Raw genomic sequence first — 26,075 nt, 5'->3', positions numbered from 1 at the left:
GTGGAATTTCTTTATTTTGACTTAGCCAGACAAATATAACCTTACTTTTCCCATAACCTCAGCTTCTTTCCATAGCTTCGGTGTAATTTGAACTGTTCCAAAAAAAATGCATGCACACGCAAACTAACCAGCTTAAGAAGATCTTAACAACAGAAAAGAACAAACTTAAGTTATTCTGTGCTCTCTACCAGTAGTTCTGATATCCACAACAACTTTTCAGAACAGCATTTCTACTGGCATCTTGTGGAATGGTCAGGAATTTGGTGGTGGGGCTGGGGTGGGGGGGTGCAGGGAAACAGGGTGGTTCAACCATACAATCATTTTCCAAGACTCAGCTGTATTACAGTATTTCAGGAGCACAGCTGCCAAAGGTTGAGTGATCTAAAGTCCTCTCCACATATTAATGCTTAAGCATTTCTATGGAAGTGGTAAAGAATCCTGTTGTAACTATAAACAATAGCTTAACAGACACTACTAGCAATAAGAGATTAAACACGTACACCTAATAAACTTTTGCACTAGCGTAACTTCTGATAACTAAAGGAATGCTGAATAATAATACGAGTGCCACACTTTCTCACGATCGCTCTGTATTGGGAAAATAAACATTAGTTTTGTCTAAATTAAGCCTGCATTACTCCAATAAAATTTAAATTGTCTTTAATACAATGTATAGCAGAAGCTACAACAATGTAACGGTAATACAGCTCAGACTGGCACTAACTCACACTCACCCTACATATTGGATCAATGACTGGACTGCTGAATAGAGCATTATTGTAAAGATTCATTTCCTATAATCGTTAAGGACAATTCCTCCCTCTGCCGTCCCGAGTGCCTGCAAGCGTGCTGGACAAATGGCTGAAGACAGAATTGTTAACTACTAGGGAGACCAGAATATATGATGCAAAGTGGGTGAATGTTTCCATAAAGGTCTTCAGTAGTGGCTGGGTGATTCACTCTGCAAAGACAAACCAAAGGAGGCACCTTAAGCAGTACGGAGTATGATATGAATACCAGAATCTGTAAAAACTGGATTACTCATTTCTCCAATCTTCAGCGAATATGAAGCTTCCTCAAATGGTCTCTGCATTTGACCTACAACACAAAGCAAAATAAAAAAAGATCAGTGTGTACAGATGTCAAAAATCACAGAATTTAAAAAAAATCCTTTTTGAAGTCAGAAAATCTGAAGAGTGGCAGGAAAGTCCAGACTCACTGGAAGCATTAAACGAAAAGGACATAGCATAAAGTCCACAAATTGATGGTCATTTCCACAATCACATTCATAAAATGCTGTGTTCATGCAGATCAATAAGCAAACACTGCCCCCCTCCCCCATGTTACTGAGGAGGCTGTGTTCCTAGAAAATAGACTTATGATTTCCTGTAATGCAAAGCAACATCAGCTGTGCATATGTCACGAAAATCCATTTATGACAGACATTTGTGTTGACTGATTTACTTTCACCCCACTGGCTCAAATTCTGTGAGAGTGTATCTTATTCAGCATCTCGAAGTCACTTGCAGGCTGCCCAGCACAATCCTCATAGATTTGATTTAATGAATACAATGCATTTCACTAAGTTCCAATGTATGTGACACAGTAAAACTAAATCTAAAATTCCTGGGTAGTGATTTGTGAATCCTGCAAGAGCAAATTCTCATAACCTGAATGGTCACAACACTGGAGTCATCTGCATTCAGCAGGGATTTTTATTTCACAATAAACATCATTCATAAAAAATATACAATGTAGACAATTCAATTCAGTATTTTCATCGCCAATCATTTTATTTCTGGTACTGACATCAGTTATTATCCATATACATTCTTTCAGCCATGACGTTTTACACAGATTCCAAATTATTAGTTTGCAATAGCAGCAGGGTGCTGCCCAAGAGCCTTTGCAATGGTTTCACCCAATTATAGCCCAGAGTCCTCAATCATGAAATATCGGCATGTTTCGGGCACACCACAATTTACTAACCTGAGGTTGCACATCTCCTGAAGATGCCTTATCACAGCTGTTGAGCTGCTAAGGCAAAAGAAATTAGATGACCTTTAATTACAGGTATTGTTAAAAATGTACGTGGAGAGCGAAAATTAATGTGTCAGGTTTTTGTGGAGTGGAACGATTCATCACCTGAAAATGTCAACTCTGATTCTCATTCAATGGATGCTTCCTGGCTGAGAACTTACAGGAATTTCTTAATCTTATTTGAGCAGTATTTTGCTCAGCATCCATTATGGATAATAACATCAGTCAATCGTAACATGGAAAGTGAATGACTGACTGAGAGCCACAACTATTGATTGCAGTATAAATATTTAATTTTAATTTAAGAATTGCTTTCAACTATTTAAAATTTAAAACGTATTCACAAGCTAAATTCTTCATGAATTTACCACAGCACAAACTGTGATATTGAGACACAAAATCCATGCAGTATCACTTTTGTTCCCTTGTGACACAAAGAAAAAGAGCTGCCCAAGATTCAAACCAACTTCCACTACAATTTTAGAAGCTCAACTTACCAAAAGCAAAAGGTGAACATTCCTGGTTCTACTTTCAAACGCTACTTGATGAAAAGATGTTCATGTTGACTGCCAACCTATGCTGCATGGTGCTGATTCAGGGCCAATGCCCAGAGAAATATAAAGGTTTTGCAGCTCTGTGTATCCCTCCAGGGAAGCAAACAGTTATCCTTTCCTTTCCCAGATCAGCTCCTGTCAAGTCATCCAAGATCAACAATTCATACTTCAGGACTAGAATCAGTTCTTAATGCTCGGTAGACAACCATTGGCCCAACAAATTATATTCTGATTCCAAAACTGGTCAGTGCCATTACTCTTTCTCCCACGTCCTGCCAATTATTCAATGCTTTCCAATTCCCATCAGAAGGCAGTGCTCGATTCCACAGCCACAGTCAATGAATTCCAGGACCATAATTACTCCCACATTTCATGTGATTCTTTTGTACAAAATGTTTGAAATTGGTGCTCCAGAGCCCTTAAACCATCTGCTAACGATAGAAATTTCTGTCAATGCACCCTACCTAATCTAGCCTAAATTCCTCCAAAATCTTCCACCAACCTTCACTGCTTTATTTGCAATTTCCAGAATAAACATCAGAATTCCCAACTGTCGCCAATAAAATGCTTTGCTCATACAATATTCATGGTTGCAATAAATCAATAGACTATGTCCACACTAGCTTGTTTCCATAGAACCATAGAACATCACAACACAGAAACAGGCCCTTCGGCCCTTCTTGGCTGTGCCAAACCATTTTTCTGCCTAGTCCCGCTGACTTGCACCTGGACCATATCCTTTCATACACCTCTCATCCATGTACCTATCCAAGTTTTTCTTAAATGTTAAAAGTGAGCCCGCATTTACCACTTCATCTGGCAGCTCATTCCACACCCCCACCACTCTCTGCGTGAAGAAGTCCCCCCCCCCATGTTCCCTTTAAATTTTTCCCCCTTCACCCTTAACCCATGTCCTCTGATTTTTTTCTCCCCTGGCCTCAGTGGAAAAAGCCTGCTTGCATTCACTCTGTTTATACCCATCATAATTTTATACACCTCTATCAAATCTCCCCTCATTCTTCTATGCTCCAGGTAATAAAGTCCTAACCTATTCAACCTTTCTCTGTAACTCAGTTTCTCAAGTCCCGCAACATCCTTGTAAACCGTCTCTGCACTCTTTCAACCTTATTAACATCCTTCCTGTAATTAGGTGACCAGATAGGAAATACTTCGTGCTTTTGTAACTATACCCATGTCAAGCTTTAGAAACAGGGAAACTGACAATAAAACAATGCAATCTACCAGGAAAACGCATAACGTTCCTCCGCCAGTTATTCACACTGGCAGATGCCAATAGGATACTAATACGAGCTGCAAACTTCCAAATTTTGTTTCACCTCCTTTTGAGGCCTCGATTTTAATGTGAGTGAGAATTTTTGGGCTTGGGATGACTACAAGAAGAGCTGGTCTATGAGTGGTCAGAGACACTTTCAACTTCACCCCATCTTAGGTGCTGGCACTCCAATATCACATGGCGATTATTCATGTTTAGGCACTCAGTGATTTTTCATCCACACTTCACCATCTTATTTGACACCTGCAGTGGCTGAGCACTTAACTTTACAAAGACATTGGAAAGTGATAAAAACGTATCACCACTTTCAAATAGATGTCAATAAAAAAATTTAAATATTCGAAGTTATAATAGAGATGAACAGTTTGCCAAAATTATTTAGCATGACAGGAAGCAGTTGGCTTACAGCCAAGTGGAAGAAGATGCAATCCACATTGTCTTATTTCAACAATGCTCCAAAAAGCTTAAGTGCCCTGTAGAATTATTTTTAAACAGATGTATCTCCACTAAATATCAAGCACCCTGGGTGGACTAACGGAAACCAAATCTGCAAAATTCAAATGTTCATGCCTTTAAACTGTTGGCCATCCAAAAGCAAATAAGGTGCCTTGCTTCTGGTCTGCCTTTGGACTCATCCTGGCAATGGAGAAGCCTGTTAACAGACAGGTCAGGGTAGGTACAGAGTATCAACAACATGCAACTGAAAATTCAGTGTGGCTGCTGGCGACAGAATGAACACCACATCCAAGACTCTAAGTTTAGGCTTAGTCTCACCAACAAATCATAAGCCACTTTTTGAGCCAATCATTACAATAAACCAGGTCAAACAGGGTGCACGTGAACCTCCACCTCACCCTGGAAAGCCTGTTTAGGTCCCTGGATAGTGATGAGAGAAATGGTGCAGAGGCAAGTGCTGCATCCCCTGCAGTTGAAGAGGAAATTACTAGAGAACAGGGAACGGTGAACTGAAATGGTGAACCGAGTGGACGAGGAAGAAACAGAGGGGTCAATGCAGAAAGCAGGAGGATGGGGGAGAGGGAAGATATGGCTACTGATGGGATCCCTCTGGAGTTGAGAGCATGAGATTATCAAGAAATTTAGTCCAACTTTAGATACCAAAATCAGATGCATATCTGAACAAAGCTGCTTCACTTTCATGAATTAAACTAAAAAACATGCTTAGGACAGAACTGAATAATAAGCTAAATTTCAAGTCATAAATAATTAATTGAAAAGGAACGTGAGAATTTAGCTTTTTAAAAAGTGAGCCGAGCAGATCTAAACCCATAGTTATAACATTGAAGCTTTTTTCTGTCAACCAGAATTCATGTCTCCGTTTTGAATTGTTTGCCATTATTATATTATACTACAAAGTGAGACGACAAGGAGCAAAAACAGAGCAATTTACCAAACAAGAAGGGATTGAAAGGGACTTGAACAACTGAATAGCAAGCTGAACAGCCACAGTCTTTTCTCGAGGGCAAGAGAGCACATAACCAGTGGCATTTTCTCAAAATTGGGGGGAGGGGAGAATTTAAGAGACACAAAGGGGCAACTTCTTCCACTGAGAAAATGGTGAGTATATGAAATGTGCTATCAGAGGAAATGGTAGATGTGGGTATAATTACAATGTTTTAAAAGACATCTAGATCAGCGCATGGATAGGAAAGGTTGAGAGATGTGGGCAATTGGCAAATATGACTAGCTCAGTTAGGTAACTTGGTCAGTATAGACAAGCTGGGCTGAAGAACCTGCTTTCCATGCTTCATGGCTTGATGACTACAATACCAAATAATGACAGACTTTATATTAGAAAAGCTGGGATTGTGCTCTTTGGGGGGGGGGGGGGGGGGGCTGCAAGGGAATCTGACTGAGATACTTCATTCATGAAGGAGGAAGGTGGAGAAGACAGAAAAATTGTTGCTGTTGGCAGCAGCATTAAGAAATAGGGAAAACAGAATGAAGGGGATTAGAAAAATAAAAGGTAGTTCCAGGAAAGTTTTTCAATAGTCAACAGTGAATATCTGAAATAAAATAGTTGGCATTGCAGTGAAGCAGATTCAATCGTCATATTTAAGAGCAAACTAAATAATTATCTGCTGTAAATGTAAAAATATCTACAGGACTGTGGAGAGACGGTGGGAGCATGGGACCAGCTAGATCATTGCAATGGAAGATGTGAACTATAGACAAGACAACAGAAATGAGAGGACAAGAGGAGGACTGGAAGGTGGGGTGACAAAGGTAAAACACAATCCTGTACATTTTGTTACTTGCTTATTAGATTAGATTCAACTTTATTGTCATTGTGCCGAGTACAGATGCAAAGCCAATGAAATGCAATTAGCATCTAACCAGAAGTGCAAAAGAATAGTGTTATTTATAAAATAACTGCAAATAAGAAGTACTACAGCATACAGATATAAAAGTACTGAGATAGTACAATATGGGTGCAATATGCAGCACAGGGCAAAATCAGCAATGGAAAGGTCAGTACTTTAAAAGGAAAAGAAACTAACAGTGGAAAAATCAGATTACATTGTTCCAAATTAGCGCCATCTCAGTCGCAATCAGAGAAGTTAACAATAAAATTTCTAAATTAAGTGATCTACTTTCTTAGAAGAACAGGCAGTAAACAGCTTGTAAATTCAGCAACAGATTCAGCGAATGAAATCCCCGTGCAGCATATTACAGGTGGGGATTAGAGCATTAAAGGTTCTGGCTATTCACAATAGGAAGCTGATAGCTGCTAGTCCCACACAGTCAAATATGACAAAGCCCCATTTGTATCATGGTGGATAGTGACCAAATGGAGCCTGTGCTATTGGGCTATCACTGCAATCAAACTAGTGGAATTGGAAGCAGTGACAACCTGTGACTGGTCATTGTTACTGCAAATCATTGAGATATCACATCTTACCTTTGCCAAAGTAGCCTAGATCTCCACCTTCTCTTGCAGAGCTACAATCACTGTATTTGGATGCTAAGCTTTCAAATGATGCATCTCCAGATTTGATCATTTGGATGTACTCTGAATAAAGATACAAAGGTTAATGGAATATCCAATGGCTCAGCATTGTTATTAATATCCCAACAGTATAATATGCCTCAGAACCACAAAATCCCATTATGGGTGTAACACTTACCCAAACAAAAGCACTGAAAACTCATATTAGGAAGCTGATAATTAGAAACTACATCCAAACAAATCTGAAAAAAGGCCCTGGCATATCACTTTAGGAATTACCCAAGTGGAACCTGGATTTATAAATTATCACAGCAGTCTTACTGACAGAATAGAAAGCGTTTAACCCAAACCAAGAGTGCACCACATAAACTACATATACACAATAAACTCCACAATTAATCTGCTATCTACTGCAGCAAAATCAATAGCCTCCTGCTAACATTATGCCTGAAAATATTAAAGGTCGAATGTCACTACCGTTTGATGACAGAATATCCATACTGCTGCTTTAGATGGAATTTCCAATTCAACTCCCAAATATTTAGATTGCCATAGAACAATCAGACCAATATCCAGGATATTGAGAATGAACTCATTACTCTTGTAGACAACATTATTAACAGACCCACGTGAGAACTTCAGAGGACATTGAAAGCCTCTAGGTTAATTGGCTTACAACACTCTGTATTATTGTAGTCTTGGCTATGTTCCCAAAACCCAAACAATAAAAAAAAAGGAACCCTTTCAAGAATAGAGTGCAGTGTGTTATTCAGCTTACTCAGAAAACATGACTCAGACCAATACTTAGCTTATGAAAAATTTATGTCAGTCATCACAAAATGACTTTTGCCTCAAAATCCAAATATTAAAAATGTATTTTTACAAGCAATTTCCAACTGTTATGGGTTATATCAGGACAACTTTAATCAGTCAATATAGGAGAGGCGAGTTTTTTTTTTACTCAGAGTTATGGATGCCTGGAAGGTGCTGCCTAGTTTGGTGGTAGAAGCAAGTACATTACACACTTTTAAAAGACATTTGGATAGGCACATGGATGTAAAGAAGATGGAGGGAGAGGGACATGTGTGTAGGTAGAAAGGATTAATGTTTGGGAAGTAAATTTTGCTTTTTAGTTGGTTTGGCGCAACATTGTGGGCTGAATGGCCTGTTCCTTTGCTGTACTGCACTGCTCAATAATGTAAACAGAAAATAATGTATTAAAGGGAATGTGAATTGAATATTAAAAGTCTATTCACAATCACTGAAGAGAGGCTAACATTACTGCCATCTCCTCAAGACAATGCAAAGGGAAACTAATGGTGAAGAAACAAGATATGCAATTGTCCTCTGAAATATACAAAAATCAGCGGGCCTATTCCCTATCAACAGAACAATCATCATAACAACTAGAAATTTAGATTACTCTAATGCAGTGTTCCTCATCTCACTTTTACTTGTTGGAATCCTGAGAGTGGGAGATGTGAGCAGAGGCAGACATTCTGAATCACACTAAGTGGGGGCATGTTTTAGGGATATTTGTTAACAACAAGCTTGTTGAATCAAATCAATGCCCTAGATCTCTTGCTGTGTTCTTGAAAAAACTTTTCAAACTTAAATATTCAAACAATATTTCTCTTCATACATTGCTTATTGAAATTAACATTTTTCATTCCATATTGCAAATGTAATTTTCATTTTCAGTACTTTCCGTTGATTTAGATGACAATGTGTAGCATTAACAGGCCTATATAAAGTACAAAGCCACAATTAAAATAACTCTGTCATTGGATAGCTATGATAGATCACCAAGCCAGTTGATAATCCAAGTCAGAGACTTTGTGGTTTCAGTGAGGTAGGCTTTACCATCCACTTACCATTCAATGTTTCCAGCGCCTCCTCTTTACTGCGTGTAATCTCCTCCTGTCTCCAGGAGGATGGTCGCCGCGACTGGTTGTGCTTCACCAAGAGGTGTGAGCACCGGACTTTGTCAGGCTCAACAGAACTGCAGTTCCCACTCGCTTTGGGACGTTCCCATTGGCTCTTATTAGTTATATGATTGAAGAAGTAGATACGACCTACAAAATAAAGGTATCTGCCTGTCAGAGGTATTAATATTCACAAACTAACAACACTCAAGCAGAAACTTCCAAAATTATTTTTTCTCTCTTCTCACTAATAATTTTTCCTTCTTGAAAAGCTTTAGATATAACTCCAATTCATAATTAGGCTGTGTCTAGTAATAACACCATCCCTCCCCAAAGTGGAATTGATTGGGTAGTATTCCTTTCGATCAGACTGGTGATCATTCCAAATGATATTAACTTTCTTCATTTAATCTCCATGTAATCAACCTCAAGTTGCTGCATTATTTTCACATTTATGTAGCACTCCCCACAACTGTAGGATATCCAAATTCTGTTTTTTTTTAATTTCGTTACTACTTTGATGATTTGCCAATTTCTCCTATTTCCAAATATATGGCATGAGTTTCCAAGACATCCAGTTTACATGCACCACTACCTCCGGACTGAATAACTAACATTCAATTTTTGAACTGGCAGAAATTTAATGCAACTAATTGAAGTGAAAAATAAAGTCATCAACTACAGTGCTCTCTCAGATTGATTTCCATTCTGCTCTTTGGCAGTTCTCTGAAACCATACAAGACCACTTCCAAATGTGGCAGATATACGAAGCCTAATTACTTTTAGACATAATATTGAGGAGATCTGGTATATCATCAAAGGCTCTTACAAATTCTAATAGATCTATAATGGAGAACAGAACTGGCTGCATGCCTGTTTGGTATGAAACCTCCAATGCCCAGGATCACAAGAGCTGAATAGGGTAATATACTCAGTCAGTTCCATCACGGACACAACTCTCTGCACCATGAAGTACGTCTTCAAGACAGTACCTCAAAAAAAAGGTGGCACCCATTTCAGTACCCTCACCACCTGAGACAGCTTCTTCCCTTCTGCCATCAGATTTCTGAACGGTTCACGATTGCTAGCTTCTTCTCTCTTTTTTGAACACTTTTATTTCTGTAATTTATATTCCTTTGTCTTTGCACTGAACTGCTGCCACAAAATAAATTTCTTAACCTATGACAGTGATAATAAACCTTATCCTGATTCAACTGCTGCTTATCTGCACTCCAAAAACCCTCTGTTCTCTGTTCCATCCCATGTGCCACTAAATCCATCAACCACGCCTCTCACATTATGTAGTGTACTTGTGATTCTTCATCTGAATACTTAAGTGTCAATGACCAGGCTAGTTAGCCTACACTATCTTCACATTAACCAACAGCCCAATTTTAAAATGTTCAAATCTCTCTGCAACAAAAATTCCTTCCAATTTCTAAAATAATTTCTTGCTATTACCTCTCCAAAATATGTGCACTAATCAGTTCTACCCTCTTGAATATTATCAAATTTCCATGCTTTTCCACTCATGATTACTCTATTCCTTTCTGCCTGCTAATTGGTACCCCCTTTTATCAAGCTAGTTACAGTCATCCTGCAAAACCTGCTTTTGTGGCTTGGTGGCATTTCTATTTGCTAATGCTATCTACTGACTGTCATGCAAAGTGACTGTGGTTCTGTCTTGCATTATTTCCAGGTAGAGACTGCAGTCATTAATTGCCTATTTTGCTGTTCCAAACTGCAACGTGGAGCTAATCCAAACCTCAGTGAAGTTCATTATCTAAGCTTTTCATCCTAGGCTCTTGTACAAAAACTACTGAATACAACTTTGAATTTTTTATGGAACAGGTTATATAAACTACTGTGTTATTTTTACTGCTGATTTATTCTGGCTTCTGCACAATTTTAGGCCTTGCAATAATTTAAATTAGATAAACATGGATTATATGGCCTATAATTATTTTATAGAGTTTAAAATCATCACAAACAAATTGCTCTATTGCTTATTATTTCCAATGTATTCACTGACAATATAATGGTGAATTCCTCACTTACAGTTTATTACACTACAGGGAGCTCAGCATAATCCATGGATAAATCAATTAGGGCAGTTCTTAATCCACTGCACAAAATATTTGAAATTCTTCTGACCAAAAAATAGAAATTTACTTTCATTTCAAACATTCTTGTTCATTAAATTTAGTATCAGATCTCCACTTGATGAAAAAGGACCTAATGTCCTAAAAGGACCTAATGATGGCCCAAATGACTAATTGGTATGAATTGCCAGGACTTGAGAGGGGAATCTAAGAATTAAGAAATTTGAGAAAACTATTGGGAGCAGCTGTTTTTGGGCAAGTTCACATCCAACATGTAGAGGGTATTGAAAGACCAGCAGTAGAGAATACAGGACACGTATGTTCCAGTCAGAAGTAAGGACATGGATGGCAAGGTACAAGAACCTTGGATGCTGATGGAGATGATAAATTTAGTCGAGATCGAAAAGTATGTAAAGTTTAGGAAGCTAGCATCAAACAGAGCCCTGGAGGATTATAAAATAGTCAGAAAATAACTCAAGGAGAGAACTAGGAAAACCAGGAGGGGCCATGAAAAATCTTTGGCAAGTAGGATTAAAGAGAATCCCAAGGTATTCCATAAGCACATCAGGAGGAAGAGGATAACATTTGCAAAGGAAGTGAGTGAGGTCCTTAATGAGTACTTCACCTTAGTATTTACCAAGGAGAAAGACATGGAGGATAAGGAGATCAGAGCTGAGGGTGTTAATATGCCAGAACATTTCAAGGTAAAGTGTTACGTCTCCTCCTTAAGGTAGATAAGTCCCCTTAATGGGATACAACTCAGATTATTGAGAAAGGCAAGTGAAGGCATTCCTGGGGTCTTGGCCAATATCTTTGTGTCCTCTTAAACCACAGGCGAGATCCTAGAGGATTGGAAAGAGTAGCTAATGTTCCAGTCAAAATGGCACTTGCGTGCAATACTCCTTCAGTCAACATCTTCTGGATAGATCATGAAACCATATACTTTATATACAAAACTTTTTTAAAATCTCTTTTACGTTTGTTTTTCATCTTGAACATGACTGGAACTGTTGGAACCTGTGATTTGCTGTTTGAAGATCGTCTGGGCGTTCCAGTGCTCTACAGTCTTCGAGAGGACGCCGGGAGGCAGGAAGAGCAAATCTCATGGCAAGGCAGCTGTGAGACTCAAGCCCATGTTCAACTCTATTTGGACAAGTTTCCATTGTACACCAATTAAGGAAATAAGGGAGGTTGAAACATCGAGGTGATTGCAGAAGATGAGTGCCACCCACTTGCCTTTTCATCACTGGGGGAAATTGCTCTGCTACAGAGAGGGGAGACTACCTTTTGATCACTGGTGGGATTGCTCTGCTATGGAGAGGGATACTGCTGTGCCCGGAGAATGTTACCCCGGTTTTCTACGCTTTAGATTTGGACTTGAACCATAATTTCTTCCCCCCAGACTTATAGTTTTTAAATATACTGTGTTTCTCTCCTGATCATTCTTGTTTTTTTTGAGTGTGGGGAGGGGATTTAGGGGTCGATATGCCTATTCCATTTTTCTTCATTTTTTGTGTGGGGAGGAGGGATTTGGGGGTTGATCATCTTGCTGCCGTTCTTTTCTTTCTTGGCTTCATGGCTACTTGGAGAAGAATTTTAGAGTTATAAACTTTGATAATAAATGAACATTTGAACCTTTAATATTGCCTCATTGTTCAAGAAGGGAATCAGGGATAGTCCTGGAAACTATAGATCGATGAGTCTCACATCAATGCTATGGAAATTACTGTAGAGAATTTTTAGGAACAGTATTTATGAGCATTTGGAAAATCATGGCCTAATTAAGGACAGCCAGCATGGCTTTATGTGGGGCAAGTTGTGCCTTATTAACTTGATTGAATTTTTTGATGAGGTGGTTGGGGTGGTGATAGAGGCAGATACATTAGGATAAAGGGAGAAAGCATTTAGAACGTAAAGGCATTGATCCGCTTTTCACTCGTGCTGAGCAATTTTAAGCTATACATGATGGCTTAGCAAAACAATATGTAGTCAATATTTCTCTGGTGTCCTAAGACCACTGACTTTAATAATTGACTGTAGATATACCGGTTTTAAGATGGCGCCGGTATCTGGCGACTCTGCGCTTGCTCTCCCGAGCAAACTGCCCTCTACTATCCAAACAGCTAACTAATATGAAAGATCCCATTGCACCCAATGAAACTAGTCACTGACAAATTACTTGCTGGCAACTCTCCAGGAACAATGACAAACAGAAAGTGAAGATCCAAGTATTCAAATCATGAATATTCCAATCAGTTTTAACAGCTGAAAACCCTAAATAATTAAATTAAACTAATAAGTAAATATTATGATATTTAATATGCCAACAATTTTAATTGGATTCATTTCTTTTGGTGCTAATAGGTAAAAGATTCAAAACAAATACAATGCTCAACATGTCAGACAGCAACTGCGAGAAGAGAGTGAGTTAATATTACTGGTCAAAGATCCTTTCTGGTTCAGATGGGGTGTTTTCAACTTATAACAGTAATCCTTCCTCTTCTCACAAAAGTAACCTGAACAACAGGTATTTTCTGCTTTCACTTTAGACTTCTAGCATTTGATCTAAACTTAAGTGATTCAAGACCTCCACAAATACATTATTGATTTTTGATTGATTACCTGCATCCCCACACAGGTCCCAAGACAGTTCTTTGTATTTTTTTTCCATTTAGGTATTGTGTGTTTAATACCAGCAGTCTGCTACAGTCAAGAAGTGTGGCCAATAAAGTTCAAAATCAAAACTAGGTACTAAAATTATGTTACACAATGCAAGAGATATAGCTGTAGTTGGTAGTTGTTTGAAGGAAAGTGTTATTCCTACCATTCTCCAGGCCACAATTACGCAAAGTCAAGGTTCCAAGATTTAAAATCTAAGATGGTGGTCACCCACACGGACTCAAGAACCAGTGGAGCAAGGAGACTTGACATTTTAATAGTTAAGTAATGCAATTCATAAGGTAATCATATTTTCAATCATTTAATGGATTATAGAACATGAGACCTGTTCACCAATTTTAAGGTACAGTTGTGCAAAGTCCAATAGAGAAAGAAACAAGGGATTTTCTCTCCCTCTGTTGCTCCCCTCCCCCTTACTTTCTCCCTAGGCCTCCTGTCCCAAGATCCTTCCCATTCTCCAGCTGTGTATCCCTTTTGCCAATCACCTTTCCAGCTCTTAGCTACACCCCACCCCCTCCTGTCTTCTATCATTTCACATTTCCCCCTCTCCCTCCTGCTTTCAAATCTCTTACTATCTTTTCTTGCAGTTAGTGCTGACAAAGGGTCTTGGCCCAAAATGTCGACAGTGCTTCTTCCTATAGATGCTGCCTGGTCTGTTGTGTTCCACAAGGTTTGGGGGGAGGTAGGGGTGTGTGTGTGTGTGTTTCTCTCTCAGTAACTGGAGTTGATTAAATATGCGAAAGGCACATGAGCCTGACATCTAATGTGATAATGTAATTTCACAACACTAGAGGAAGCAACTCTGAAAAATCATTAATGTATTTGTAATCACCTTACAAAATTCTTTACTCAGTAGCTTTTTTTTTGATTGGAGGGTGCCAAATATTTCAAACAAGAGAAAAAAAATTAAAGAGGAACATTTTAGTAATCCTAAAATTAGTTCTGAATATCTTGAATAACTTATAAACAAATCATATAACAGAATAAAGACAGAACATATGGAAATATTAACAAAGTAGAAAGTGTTAGCATGGGTTTATGTAAAGGGTACCTTGCTTAACAAATTTAAACATTCTGGGGCAGCACAGCAGCTTGTGGTTAGTTCAACAGTTTACAGTGCCATGTAAGAGGTCTGTGACTGGGTTTCCTCCGGGTTCTCCAGTTTCCTTCCAAGTTCCAAAGGCATGTTGTTAGGGTTAGGATTAGTGAGGGCAGGCTACGCTAGAACCAGGAGCAGGCTGCTCCCAGCACAATCCTCAGACCGCGTTGGTCGTCGATACAAACAAGGCATTTCACTGTATGTTTTTTTTCAATGTACATGTGACAAATACAGCTAATCGTTAAAAATTTACTATATGTAGCCAGTAAAGGAAGGGAGAACAAATGTATTCAGCCAGGTGAAAAAGGATGGTGGTAAAATACCAAGAAAACAAAATCTAAGCCACTTGGTGTCCTGACGAAGGGTCTCAGCCTGAAACGTCGACAGTGCTTCTCCTTATAAATGTTGCCTGGCCTGCTGTGTTCCACCAGTATTTTGTGTGTATTGTTTGAATTTCCAGCATCTGCAGATTTCCTCGTGTTTGCATTTGGTATGTCTGTCTGCTTGAACGAATGCACACATAATTAACATGTACAAACAAGCTGGATGAACTCAGCAGGTCAGGCAGCATCCATTGAAAGGAGCAGTCAATGTTTCAGGCCAAAACCCTTCGTCAGGACTGAAGAGGGAGGGGGCAGGGGCCCTATAAAGAAGTGGGGGGGAGGGTGGAAAACCAATCAGAGGAAGGATCAAGGGGTGGGGGAGGGGAAGCAGGGAGGGGATAGGCAGGAGAGGTGAAGAAGGAATGTAAGGGGAAAGCACTATGGGTAGCAGAAGGCAGAATCATGAGAGGTGATAGGCAGCTAGAAGAGGAGGCAGTCTGAAAGTGTGATAGGGGAAGGGAGAGGGAGGGAATTACTGGAAGTTGGAGAATTCGATGTTCATACCAAGGGGCTGGAGACTACCCAGATGGTATATGAGCTGTTGCTCCTCCAACCTGAGTTTGGCCTCATCATGGCAGTAGAGGAGGCCATGTACGGACATAACTTGCACTATTCCAACAAGGCTCAAAAGGCAAAGAAACTACCTGATAAGGCATAACCTTTATTACTTAATATAGAATTCAACAATTTCATACAAGAAAGATTTTCAGTATGAAAATTGAGCAATTTTGTTGAAAGATCATCCTATAATATGAACTCTGTTTTACTGCTGCTGCAGACACTGCATTTACTCCAGTTTATCTGAAAGAGACAACATATTGGAAGATGACTGTTTGGCTGTGTAATTAAGAGGTTTGAACACATAATGATGGGTTTCATAGCTTCGTCCTGTGTTAATCTTCAGTGTTTTCTTTTGTAACTGTCAAATGACAACTGGCTTGTACTGCAACCTTAGAAGATTTACTAAAACACAAAATCCAGGTGGACCTTAGAATTCTGCATACAATTCTAGACTCATTCACTCTCAGGAATAAAGCTTCTGATGAGATATGAGTATCCTTAGCAACAATCAAAGTTCAAAAGATCAAAGTAAATTTATTATCAAAGTACATATATATTATACACAGTCCTGAGATTCATTTGCTTGTGGGCATATCCAGTAAATCCAAGAACCATAATCATTGAAAGACCACATCCAACAGGTCTGATAAACAACCAACGTGCAAAAGATGACAAACAGTGCAAATACTAAGGAAGAAAGAAATAATAATAATAAATACTCAATAAATATTGAGAACATGAGATGAAGAATCCTTGAAGACAAGTCCATTGGCTATGGGAACAGTTCAATGATGGGGTGTGAAGATGAATGAAGTTGTCCCCACTGGTTCAGGATCTTGTTATTTGAGGGGTAATAACTGCTCCTGACCCTGGTGGCATTAGTCCTGAGGCTCCTGTACCTTATTCCTGATGGCAGCAGCAAGAAGAGAGCTTGACCTGGGTGGTGGTGGTGGGGGGGGGGGGGGGGTGGTTCCTGATAATGGATGCTGCTTTCCTGTGACAGCATTCTGTGTTGATGTGCTGGGGAATACTTTACCCATGATAGATTGGGCAATATCTACTATTTTTTGTAGAATTTTCAATTCATAGCATTAGCATTTCCAAACCAGGCTGTGGTGCAACTAGTCAATATACTCTCCACCAAACATCTATAAAAGTTTGTCAACATTTTAGAAGTCATGCCGAATCTACGTAAACTTCTCAGGAAGTAGAGGTGCTGCCGTGTTTTTGTTGTATTGCACTTGCGCACTGGGCCCAGGACAAGTTCTCTGAAATAACACCAAGGAACTTAAAATTGCTGACACTCTTCCACCTCTGATTCTTCAATGACAACCAGCTCAAGGACCTTCAATTTCCTCCTCCTGTAGTCAATAATCAGCTCCTTGATATTTGAGAGAGGCTGCTGTTATGGTACCACTCAGCCAGATTTTCAATAAACTTAAATATGGCATTGGAGCTGTGCTTGGCCACACTGTCATAAGTATAAAGCAGGTGGAGCAGGGGGCTAAGCGCACAGCCTTGTGGTGCACCTGTGCTGATGGAGATTGTGGAGATGTTGTTGCCAAATGAACTGACCGGGGCCTGCAAGTAAGGAATTCCAGGACCCAATTGCACAAGCAGGTATTAAGACCAAGGTTTTGAAGTTTATTGATTAGTTTTGAGGGAACGATCGCATTGAATGTCAAGCTGTAATCAATGAAGAGCATTCTGATGTATGTATCTTTGCTGTCTAGTTCCAGGGTTAAGTGAAGAGCCAATGAAATGGTATCTGCTCTGGACCTGCTGTGCTGGTAGGCAAATTGGAACAGTTCAAGCTGCTTCTCAGGCAGGATTTAAAATGTTACATCACCAAACTCTCAAAACAGTTCATTACATTGGATCCAAATGTTACCAGAAATAATCAGAGGCAGATCAACATGGTCTTCTTAGGCACTGGTATAAATGAAGGGTGCTTAAACCAAAAGGGTACTTCAGATTGGTGAAGGCAAGAGGTTAAAGATCTTGGTGAACACGCTACCCAGTTGATCAGCACAAGTCTTTAGTATTTGCTCAGGTTCCCCATCTGGGCTAGATGCTTTTTGTAGCTTCACCATCATGACGGATGCTCTCACGTCAGCTTCAGAGATTGAAATTACAGGGGCTATTGAGAGTTTGTGAAAGTTCTTCCATGTTTTAACGGCCAATGTGAGCATAGAAGGCTTGGAGCTCATCTGGAAGTGAAGCCCTCTTGTCACTTATGTTGCTTGATTTCACTTTAAGAGGTAACAGCATTCAACTCAAACATCCTTCATTGATTTAAGTTTAGTCCAGAATTGCCACTTCACCCATGAAAGGGCTTTCTAGAGACCATACCCAGAGTCTTGTATTTTAATTGGTCACCAGAACTAAATACGTCTGTTCAGCCCCTCAGTACCTTCGCCTCCCACGACCACCTGTTTGTTGTCTGAGGTCCTCCCTCGACCATCTATTTGTTACCCGAGGTTCTCTGTAGCCTTACTCTTTAGCCTCAGTCTGTATGCAGGTAGAAGGACAACCAAGTGATCAGATTTCCTGAAATACAGTTTGGGTATGGAATGGTAGACATTTATCATACTATAGCAGTGGTCTACTGTGCTGGGACCTCTGGTGCTACAGGTTACACGCCGATGGCAATTGGTCAGAGATTTATTCAAACAAATCTGTTTGAAATCACCGATTATAGATACATCAGAGTGGATTGTTTCTTGTTTGGTGACAGCAGCATGTAGTATCTCAAATGCCTAATTACATTTGACCAATGGTAATATGCAAACTGTGGTCAGGATCACGAAGGAGCCTTTCTTGGTAAATAAAAGTCAGCACTTGATCATTAGGTTTTACAGGTTGGAGGACCACGAGTATGAGAAAACTGCCACATTGGGGCACCAGAGTATGTCAGGAAACATATATCTCCACCTTTTGCCTTTCCTGAATCAGTTTGATCCATCCTGTGTATCAAGCCTTTTGATCTGATCGCCAAATCTGTCATACTCAGAGGAAGACATGTCTTGGTAAAACACAGAACACAACAATCCCTCATTTCCCTCTGACACAGCAACCTTGTTAGCAAATGTACTGTCGCTGGAGAACAAGAGGCTGGGTGGGGGGTGTGGGGGTCTCATTCCTCTGTGTTTCAGCCTGGCACACCTCGTTTCTAGCCATGACGACGAAACTTTGTCCACTTAAAGGTGCCATACCACCTTAAGTATCCACTGAGTCCTTCAGATCATGAAATCTGTAGTTTATCAAGATGGTTTAAAAGTATGGTGCTTAAAGGAATATAACATACTGCAGATTGAGAGAGATATACTTAGAAGTTTGTAAACAGTTCGTAGAATATCACTTTGGTTCACTAATGCTATCTTACCATACAAGATAGCATTTATTAGCAATTCTCAACTGCCAGAATGGATTTCTACATCTTAATCTATGACAGTACTTCTGGTGAAGAAATGCACACACAGTTTTGTTGGTAGAGTTTCAAGATTTCAAACAACTTAGGGGTCAATATGCCTGACCAGTTTTAGCTGGTTTTTGTGCAGGAGGGGGGATTTGGGGGATTTGATGATCGTACTGCCTTTTTCGTTCTCGGCTTCATGGCTACCCAGAGAATTGAAGAATTTCAGAATTGGAAACTTTGATAATAAATGGACCTTTGAAGAATGGAGTTGCATTTCCAAATCAGGATGGCATGAGACTTGGAGTGGAAATCTGTAGCTGGTGTTGCTTACATGCATCTACTACTCATAACTTTTGTGGGAGAACTTATGTTCTTGGGAGTTGCTATTTGAATTTCCTATTCAAGTATGTTGGCCAGCGCTTTGCAGGTGCAACACAGTATAGCCAAGGCGCACCAATGAAGAACGTGACAATAGCTGGTATGCCAATGTTTTGTTTTACCCTGGATGAGATTAAAATTTACTCATATGGAAAAGTAGAGGGTACAGGTAGCCCCCGAGTTATGAGCGTCCGACTTTCGGACAACTCGTACTTACAAACCGAGGAAAGAGAACGCCGTCCGCCATTTTAAGTTGTTGCCGTTGACACTGTGTTGAGTGTTTAACTTTGTATTTGGCTTAAATTTTTCTTAGTAAGACTCACCCTGGCCCCGCCACCCCACCCCTATTCCGGTCGCTGGTGGCACAGTCAGATCAGCACCGGGCAAGAGTACGGAGGTTCCCGAGTTCGATTTACTGACAGATTGCTCCTGTGCTGAGTTGATGTCGATCCAGTGACTCCCGTACCATCTATACCGGGTTGATATCGAGCTCACAACTCGACCTCATGGAAAAAAAAACTGCCACCTCCAGTTTAAATTCCCATGTGGAATATTGTGGAGGATCAAATACCCAAACCTAGCACAGCCCCCACTTGTCCCATTTAGCCTGTCTCAGTGCGCTAGACTTTCGACCCCGGGGAATTCAATGCTGTGGTCCTTAGGACCCAGCGGACCTCAGGAGCCGGCACAGCTCAAGACCCGCCGCCTGCAGTGTTTCTGTTCCATTGACGGGAAGCGATTGGGATCCAAAATAAAGTGGAAATAATAAAGCGTTTGGAAAGAGGTGAAACGCCATTGGTCATTGGAAAAGTGTTAGGCTACAGTCGGTCAACGATCGGAACAATTTTAAAGGATAAAGTGAGAAAGGCCCTGCCCCGATGAAAGCTACAATTAATACTAAGTAACGCAGTGGTTTAATTATTGGAATACATACGTTTCATAAGTGTTTTATATGCATAGAAAGGTAGAATATATACTATATACTAAGACAAACGTTTGACTAACTGACGCTAAATAATACCAGATGTACTTGTTCCGACTTGCGTACAAATCCGACTTAAAAGACGGACTCATGAACGGAACTCGCACGTAACCCGGGGACTGTCTGTACTTCATAATACTTGGGAGCATCAGATGATAAGTCACTCACCACAAGGTAGATAGCCTTTGAGCTGCTGCTATAGCCACATCACCTATACAATTGTTGCAGTTGAGTTACAGGTCAATGGGGACTAAGAAATTGATGGTACTAATGCCAATGAATACCAATTGGGCAAACGCTTGTCCAACACCATCACTGTTTGGCACTATGAATGTTACTTGCCACTTTAAGGCCATATGAAAGTGTGTCTTGATATTTCTCCATGCCAATATAAACTGCTTTAACTTCTGCAAAATAGAATCAAATATCCCTACCAGATTTTATGATGGAAAACACAATTGATGAAAATGATAATTGGACCCAAGATGACACTGTCCTGGGGATCTCCTGCAAAGACATCCTGGTCCACTCTATAAAGTTATACTAACTACCTTCCTCTTAATAATACTCACCTTTTTAAAATCTCTTCTGTTCTCATTATCCAGCAGTCCAAACTCTCCTCCCCAGGTGATGCAACAACTCAGCTGTACAGTCAGCTCTCCATATCTGCGAGTTCTGCATGCACGAATTCAACCAATCGCAAATCAAGAAAACCTGGGAGTGCTCTTCCAGTACTTGTTGTTCGAGCATGTAGATTTTTTTTCTTGTCATTATTCCCTAAACAATGCAGTATAACAACTATTTTACATAGCATTTACATTGTATTAGGTATTATAAGTAATTTAGAGATGACTTAAAGTATATGGGAGGATGTACATGGGTTATCGTGGATCAGGATCAAAAAAAATCACAAGTTCCCTTACTAAGTAAGTTGGAACAGGTACATCCGATATTATTTAGCGTCAGTTAGTCAAACGTTTGTCTTAGTATAATATATATTTTACCTTTCTAAGCATATAAAACGCTTAAGAATGTATGTTTCCCAAGTTCGATCCAGTGACAGACCGCTCCCAAGTGCACTCTCCATCCGTGCCAGATTGATGTGGAGGATCACAAACCCAAAACCCAATAATTAAACCACTGCGTTGCTTAGTAATAATTGTATCTTTAATCAGGGCAGGGCCTTTCTCACTTTATCCTTTAAAATTGTTCCAACCATTGACCGACGTAGCCTAACATTTTCCAATGACCGATGGCATTTCACCTCTTTCCGATCGTTTTATTATTTCTACTTTATTTTCAATCGTGATCGTGATTTATTTTCATGAACAGAAACACTGCAGATTCAGAGCTCCGTCGCCGGGTCCTAATGTCCATCGCACTGAGACAGGTTAAATAAGGTCTGGAGTTCTACTGGGTCCTAAGGTCCACTGCATTGAGACAGGTTGAATAAGGGACTTGAGCAGTTGTGTTTTTTGGAATGCGAACGCGGAACCAATCCCTCGCAGATAAGGAGGGCCAACTGGACTTTTTCCAACTTGATGTACTGCATTCAATGCATGACTGAGCTCTAATGACCACAACTACCATCACTGGAGATTCTCCCACAATGTCAATGCCAATTAACTTGTTTTACTTCAGTGCTACACTTAGTCAAATGCTGGCATGATACTAAAGGGCAATTATTCTCACTTCTTCTTGAATTATTGTTAATTTTTCCATGTGGGTACTGGAAATTAAGTGCCATTTGATAGTACCAAGATTTGATAGGCCATAGAAGCTGCTGCAATAGAACACACCATCACCTATGGAGTCAACTGTAATTATCCTTCTTAAACACATTTGCTATTGCAAGACCTTGCTGGACATTAAGAACTTAACGTACTGCAAGTCTACCCTATGAGTGGAACTGATGCGGATCATCTGTGTAGAGGAGTCAGTGTGCAATCTAACAGCGAGTGATCTTAGTAATTTCTCTGGTGATTGCAATACCCTGTTGGACATTGTTAATGCAGGCCTGATTCACTGGCGATAGCAAGGACGGACAGCGGGGGAGCTGCATGGCCTGTCACAGTAAGGACTAGGTCTCAAGCTGCAATGTTGCCCGTTTACACCAGGTGCAGACACCACAGTCAGTTTGCTCCACCGGAGACGGTGTAGTGCGGCATTCAAACTGGAGTCAGTCCTGCCACACAGTATTCACTCAGCAGAAGACAAGGTGCATTGTGGTTAGCTGCAGATTTCTGCAACATTTGTGGACTCAGGATCTTGTACTATATTTTTTTGTGTGTGGATTTTATTGATATTTTATGTGTGCTTTGTACTGTGTGTGACTGTCAGAACTGTGTTTTTACTCCTTTTCCCCAGAGTAACAGTTTTATTTGGCTGTATTTACAAGCATTCATGTATGATTAAATGACAGTTAAACAAGTATGAACTATATCTTCCATCACTTCACTTTGAGTGGATGGACTGTGCTCTTGCTTTTCGAAGTTATACTAGGGCAATCTTCTACAATGACAGGTAGATAGATACCAGTGCAGCACCTACTGAAACAATTTGGTTAGAAGAGTTCTCAAATGTGGGTCAGTACTGCAGCTGGTTTCTCTAATTCCAGTCCATGCTACGTGAAGTAAATTACATGAAGAAAATTAAAGTAGATGGAGGCTAGCTCCTATGAGAGTGGCGATTTCCAGTGGAAGATGAAATAGATATTGTACTTGGCACTTTTGACTGGACAAGTGTGGATTCTACAGCTTTGACTACAGCACTGAAGTACAGGTTCCTCCCATCACTAAGTGAAGATAAAAGGATCTTAAAAGATTGGCTTTATTTGCAAAAATGTACATCAATAAAATAAAAAAATTATTAAAATATTTCTATTGTAATTTACAGCTTTTATTATGTATTACAATGTATTGCCGCTGCAAAACAAAATTCACAACATATGCCAGTGATATTAAATCTGACTCTGATATACATAATTTATACCAATAACCAACACATCTGTGCATTAGGGTGGGAGAAGCCCACAAGTGGTGCCACACGTCCCACACTAACATAGAAGCACACAACTCACTGACCCTAACCCAGCCAGATACAGGAGGAAACCGAAGCACCAGGAGGAAGCTCACACAGTCATGAGAGAACATACGAACTCCTTGTACAGTGGTGGGAATTGAAACCGAACTGCACCACTGTGGGTGGCAGGGTGAAGATACATCTCTATCAAAGATGTATGGCATTCCTTCCCTCTGCTAACTTGCAGATCACCATTGGGCAAGGTGTAGCAGTTACTTATTTGTCCCCATCTCACACACAAAATCACAGTCACGCAAACCCATCGGAGCCAATGGTATATGGACATATAAGCAGCTGGTGCAGATCTTAAGTCCTGCTTACGTGACCACTTACACCAGGCAGACAATCTCTGAAGAGCATTGATAATGGCGAGGGTCAGCTATCTTGTAAAAACACTGCCCAGAAAAAGGCAATGGCAAACCACTTTGTTGGAACAATCTGCCAAGAACAATCCTGGTCAAAGACCAAGAATGCCTACGTCTTTACGACACAGCACATGATAACCATGTGATACAGTATACATAGTCATGTTCCTGATACCACCACTTCACCATTACATGATTACATGTATAGGATGGACAAAACCATGTAGTCGGCACAGAGGCAACCTTTGTCTGGTGATGCTGTTAAGCACAATCTAATCCCCTGCTGCTCCCCACTCCTTGGTTTGCTCATTTTCAGGTTGCGGCACCTCACATGTTTATCCTGTAGCAGTAGGTCATAAGGTTACAGATTGTGACGGAGCATCCTTCCACTACAAATGGTCCACAGTATCTTCAGATTGGCCAGCTTTGAGCTGCTGCATCTACCGTATCGCATTCAGCACTACACTACCACAAAGCAGAATGGTTTCCCCCTTATGAAAACAGGACTCTTGGTCCTTGGGGAAACGTGTCTGCAAAAGGCAATTTGGAAGGACAAGATCACACAGGCATCTCTCAGGGTGTTGTGCTTACCAGAAACTTAGCCTAACAGCTGTGACTTCAGAACTGACTATTACTGGTCACGCACCAACTCATCAGCTGACAGAGAGCGCAGGTGATTGTGTTAATGTTAAGGAACCCAAGGACTGTATGTCTTAGTGCTTCCTTCACCTGTTGGGTCTGCACTGCCAGCACAATAGAAAATAGTCAGGGATTATGAGTTGTAAAATTAGTCAGCTCCATCATGGGCACTGGCCTCAAAGTCTTCGGCACATCTTCAAAGAGAGATGCCTCAGAAAGGCAGCACCTATTATTAAGGGCCCCCATCACCTGGGGCCACTAGGAAGGCACACACTCAATGATTCAGGAACAGCATCTTCCCCTTTGCCATCAGATTTCTGAAAGGACATTGAACCTGTGAACATTACCTCACTACTTTTTTATTTGTAATTTTTGGGGCTTCTTATTTAATTATACACACACACACACACTTCAATGGTTCAATTCAATATCAGAGAATGTATACAGCATACAACCTGAAATTCTTCCTGTTCACAGGCATCCACAAAACAGAAAACCCAAAGAATGACAGAAAAAGGTAGATCTCCAAAATCCCCCTTATTTACTGTAATTCAGTTTTTTTCCTCTATTATTGTACCTAGCAATGTATTGCTCCCACAAAGTTACAAATTTCACAACATATGCAGCTGATATTAAATCTGATTCTGAGAAGTCCATAACTACCGAATAGGCATCCCAGAATTAGCAGTACATTTGTGATGTCCCTATACTTTTCCCTCCACTCCATCCCCAAATACCAAGGGTAAAGAAGCCCAAGTCTGAAAGATCTCAGATGCCAACCCTAATTCCCAGATCTTCAGATTACCCAGCTCTCAGTCATTATCAGCAAACACCAAGAGGCACTCCACTCCTAAAAGTCCCAGCACAATAGCCACACTTCAGCTCCTCTCCAGACACCCACCCTCCTTAATTTCCTACTGCACCATCTCCTCTATGGTTGTTGCCACACTCAACATCACCACCTGTCAGGGACTCCAACCTTCCACCCACTACCTCCAATGCCACCACTCCCCAACCCCCAATACCTTTACTCCTCCACCACTCACATTTCCTACAGCTTTTCCCAATTATAGTTGACCATCCCTCCACCCACCTTCGCTTCAATCCCCTACTTTCCAGAACATCCCATCCCTCCACCTCCCCCCATCACACGGTCCAGAAATGCAGCAGGGGCCTACCCACGTCCCGCCTCTCTCTTCCCACCAACGTTTTGTTTCAACTATCATCAGTATTTGATGGCATTGCTACTTGGAAACTGTGCTTTTTGGCTCGTGTGTGTGTGTTACCTGATTTTCGACTCATGCGTTTCTCCCAGCCGGGAGGCAGCGGCTCCTCTTCAGCCATCACTTCAATCGTCGTGCTGCTACCAATAGACAAGACGAGGCGCAACCTAACCTGCACGTTGCGGGAGTCGACAGCCAGCAACCCGCCTTCGGCGGCTCAAAGCTGATTGGTCAGATTGGCGTCTATCGAAGATTCGACAAATGAAACATCACCATGTCGGTCAATCATTATCTGATCCCGCCCCTCATGCAACCAAGCATAATACCGGAAGGGTTGTTACGGAACATCCCGCCCACCTGTACAGATCCGAGATATTATTGGAC

General features: G+C 40.5%; 1 protein-coding gene across 1 annotated transcript; it reads right to left on the bottom strand.

Annotated features, from left to right (window-relative positions):
* Window positions 1–259: 259 nt before the first annotated feature.
* On the bottom strand, window positions 260–25,909 carry pin1 (peptidylprolyl cis/trans isomerase, NIMA-interacting 1). The gene is made up of 4 exons (XM_059992376.1): window positions 25,755–25,909; window positions 8,731–8,931; window positions 6,809–6,919; window positions 260–1,098 (listed from the first exon to the last, which is right to left on the bottom strand). Exons 1-4 carry the CDS (start codon window positions 25,810–25,812, stop codon window positions 989–991), a joined length of 480 nt encoding a protein of 159 aa, XP_059848359.1. The 5' UTR covers window positions 25,813–25,909; the 3' UTR covers window positions 260–988.
* Between the last annotated feature and the right edge of the window lie 166 nt (window positions 25,910–26,075).

This window comes from Hypanus sabinus, chromosome 16, assembly GCF_030144855.1.
Source record: "Hypanus sabinus isolate sHypSab1 chromosome 16, sHypSab1.hap1, whole genome shotgun sequence".
NCBI lineage: Eukaryota > Metazoa > Chordata > Chondrichthyes > Myliobatiformes > Dasyatidae > Hypanus > Hypanus sabinus.
The sequence above is the reverse complement of the archived record's forward strand: the minus strand, read 5'-3'. Positions and strand labels throughout refer to the sequence as shown.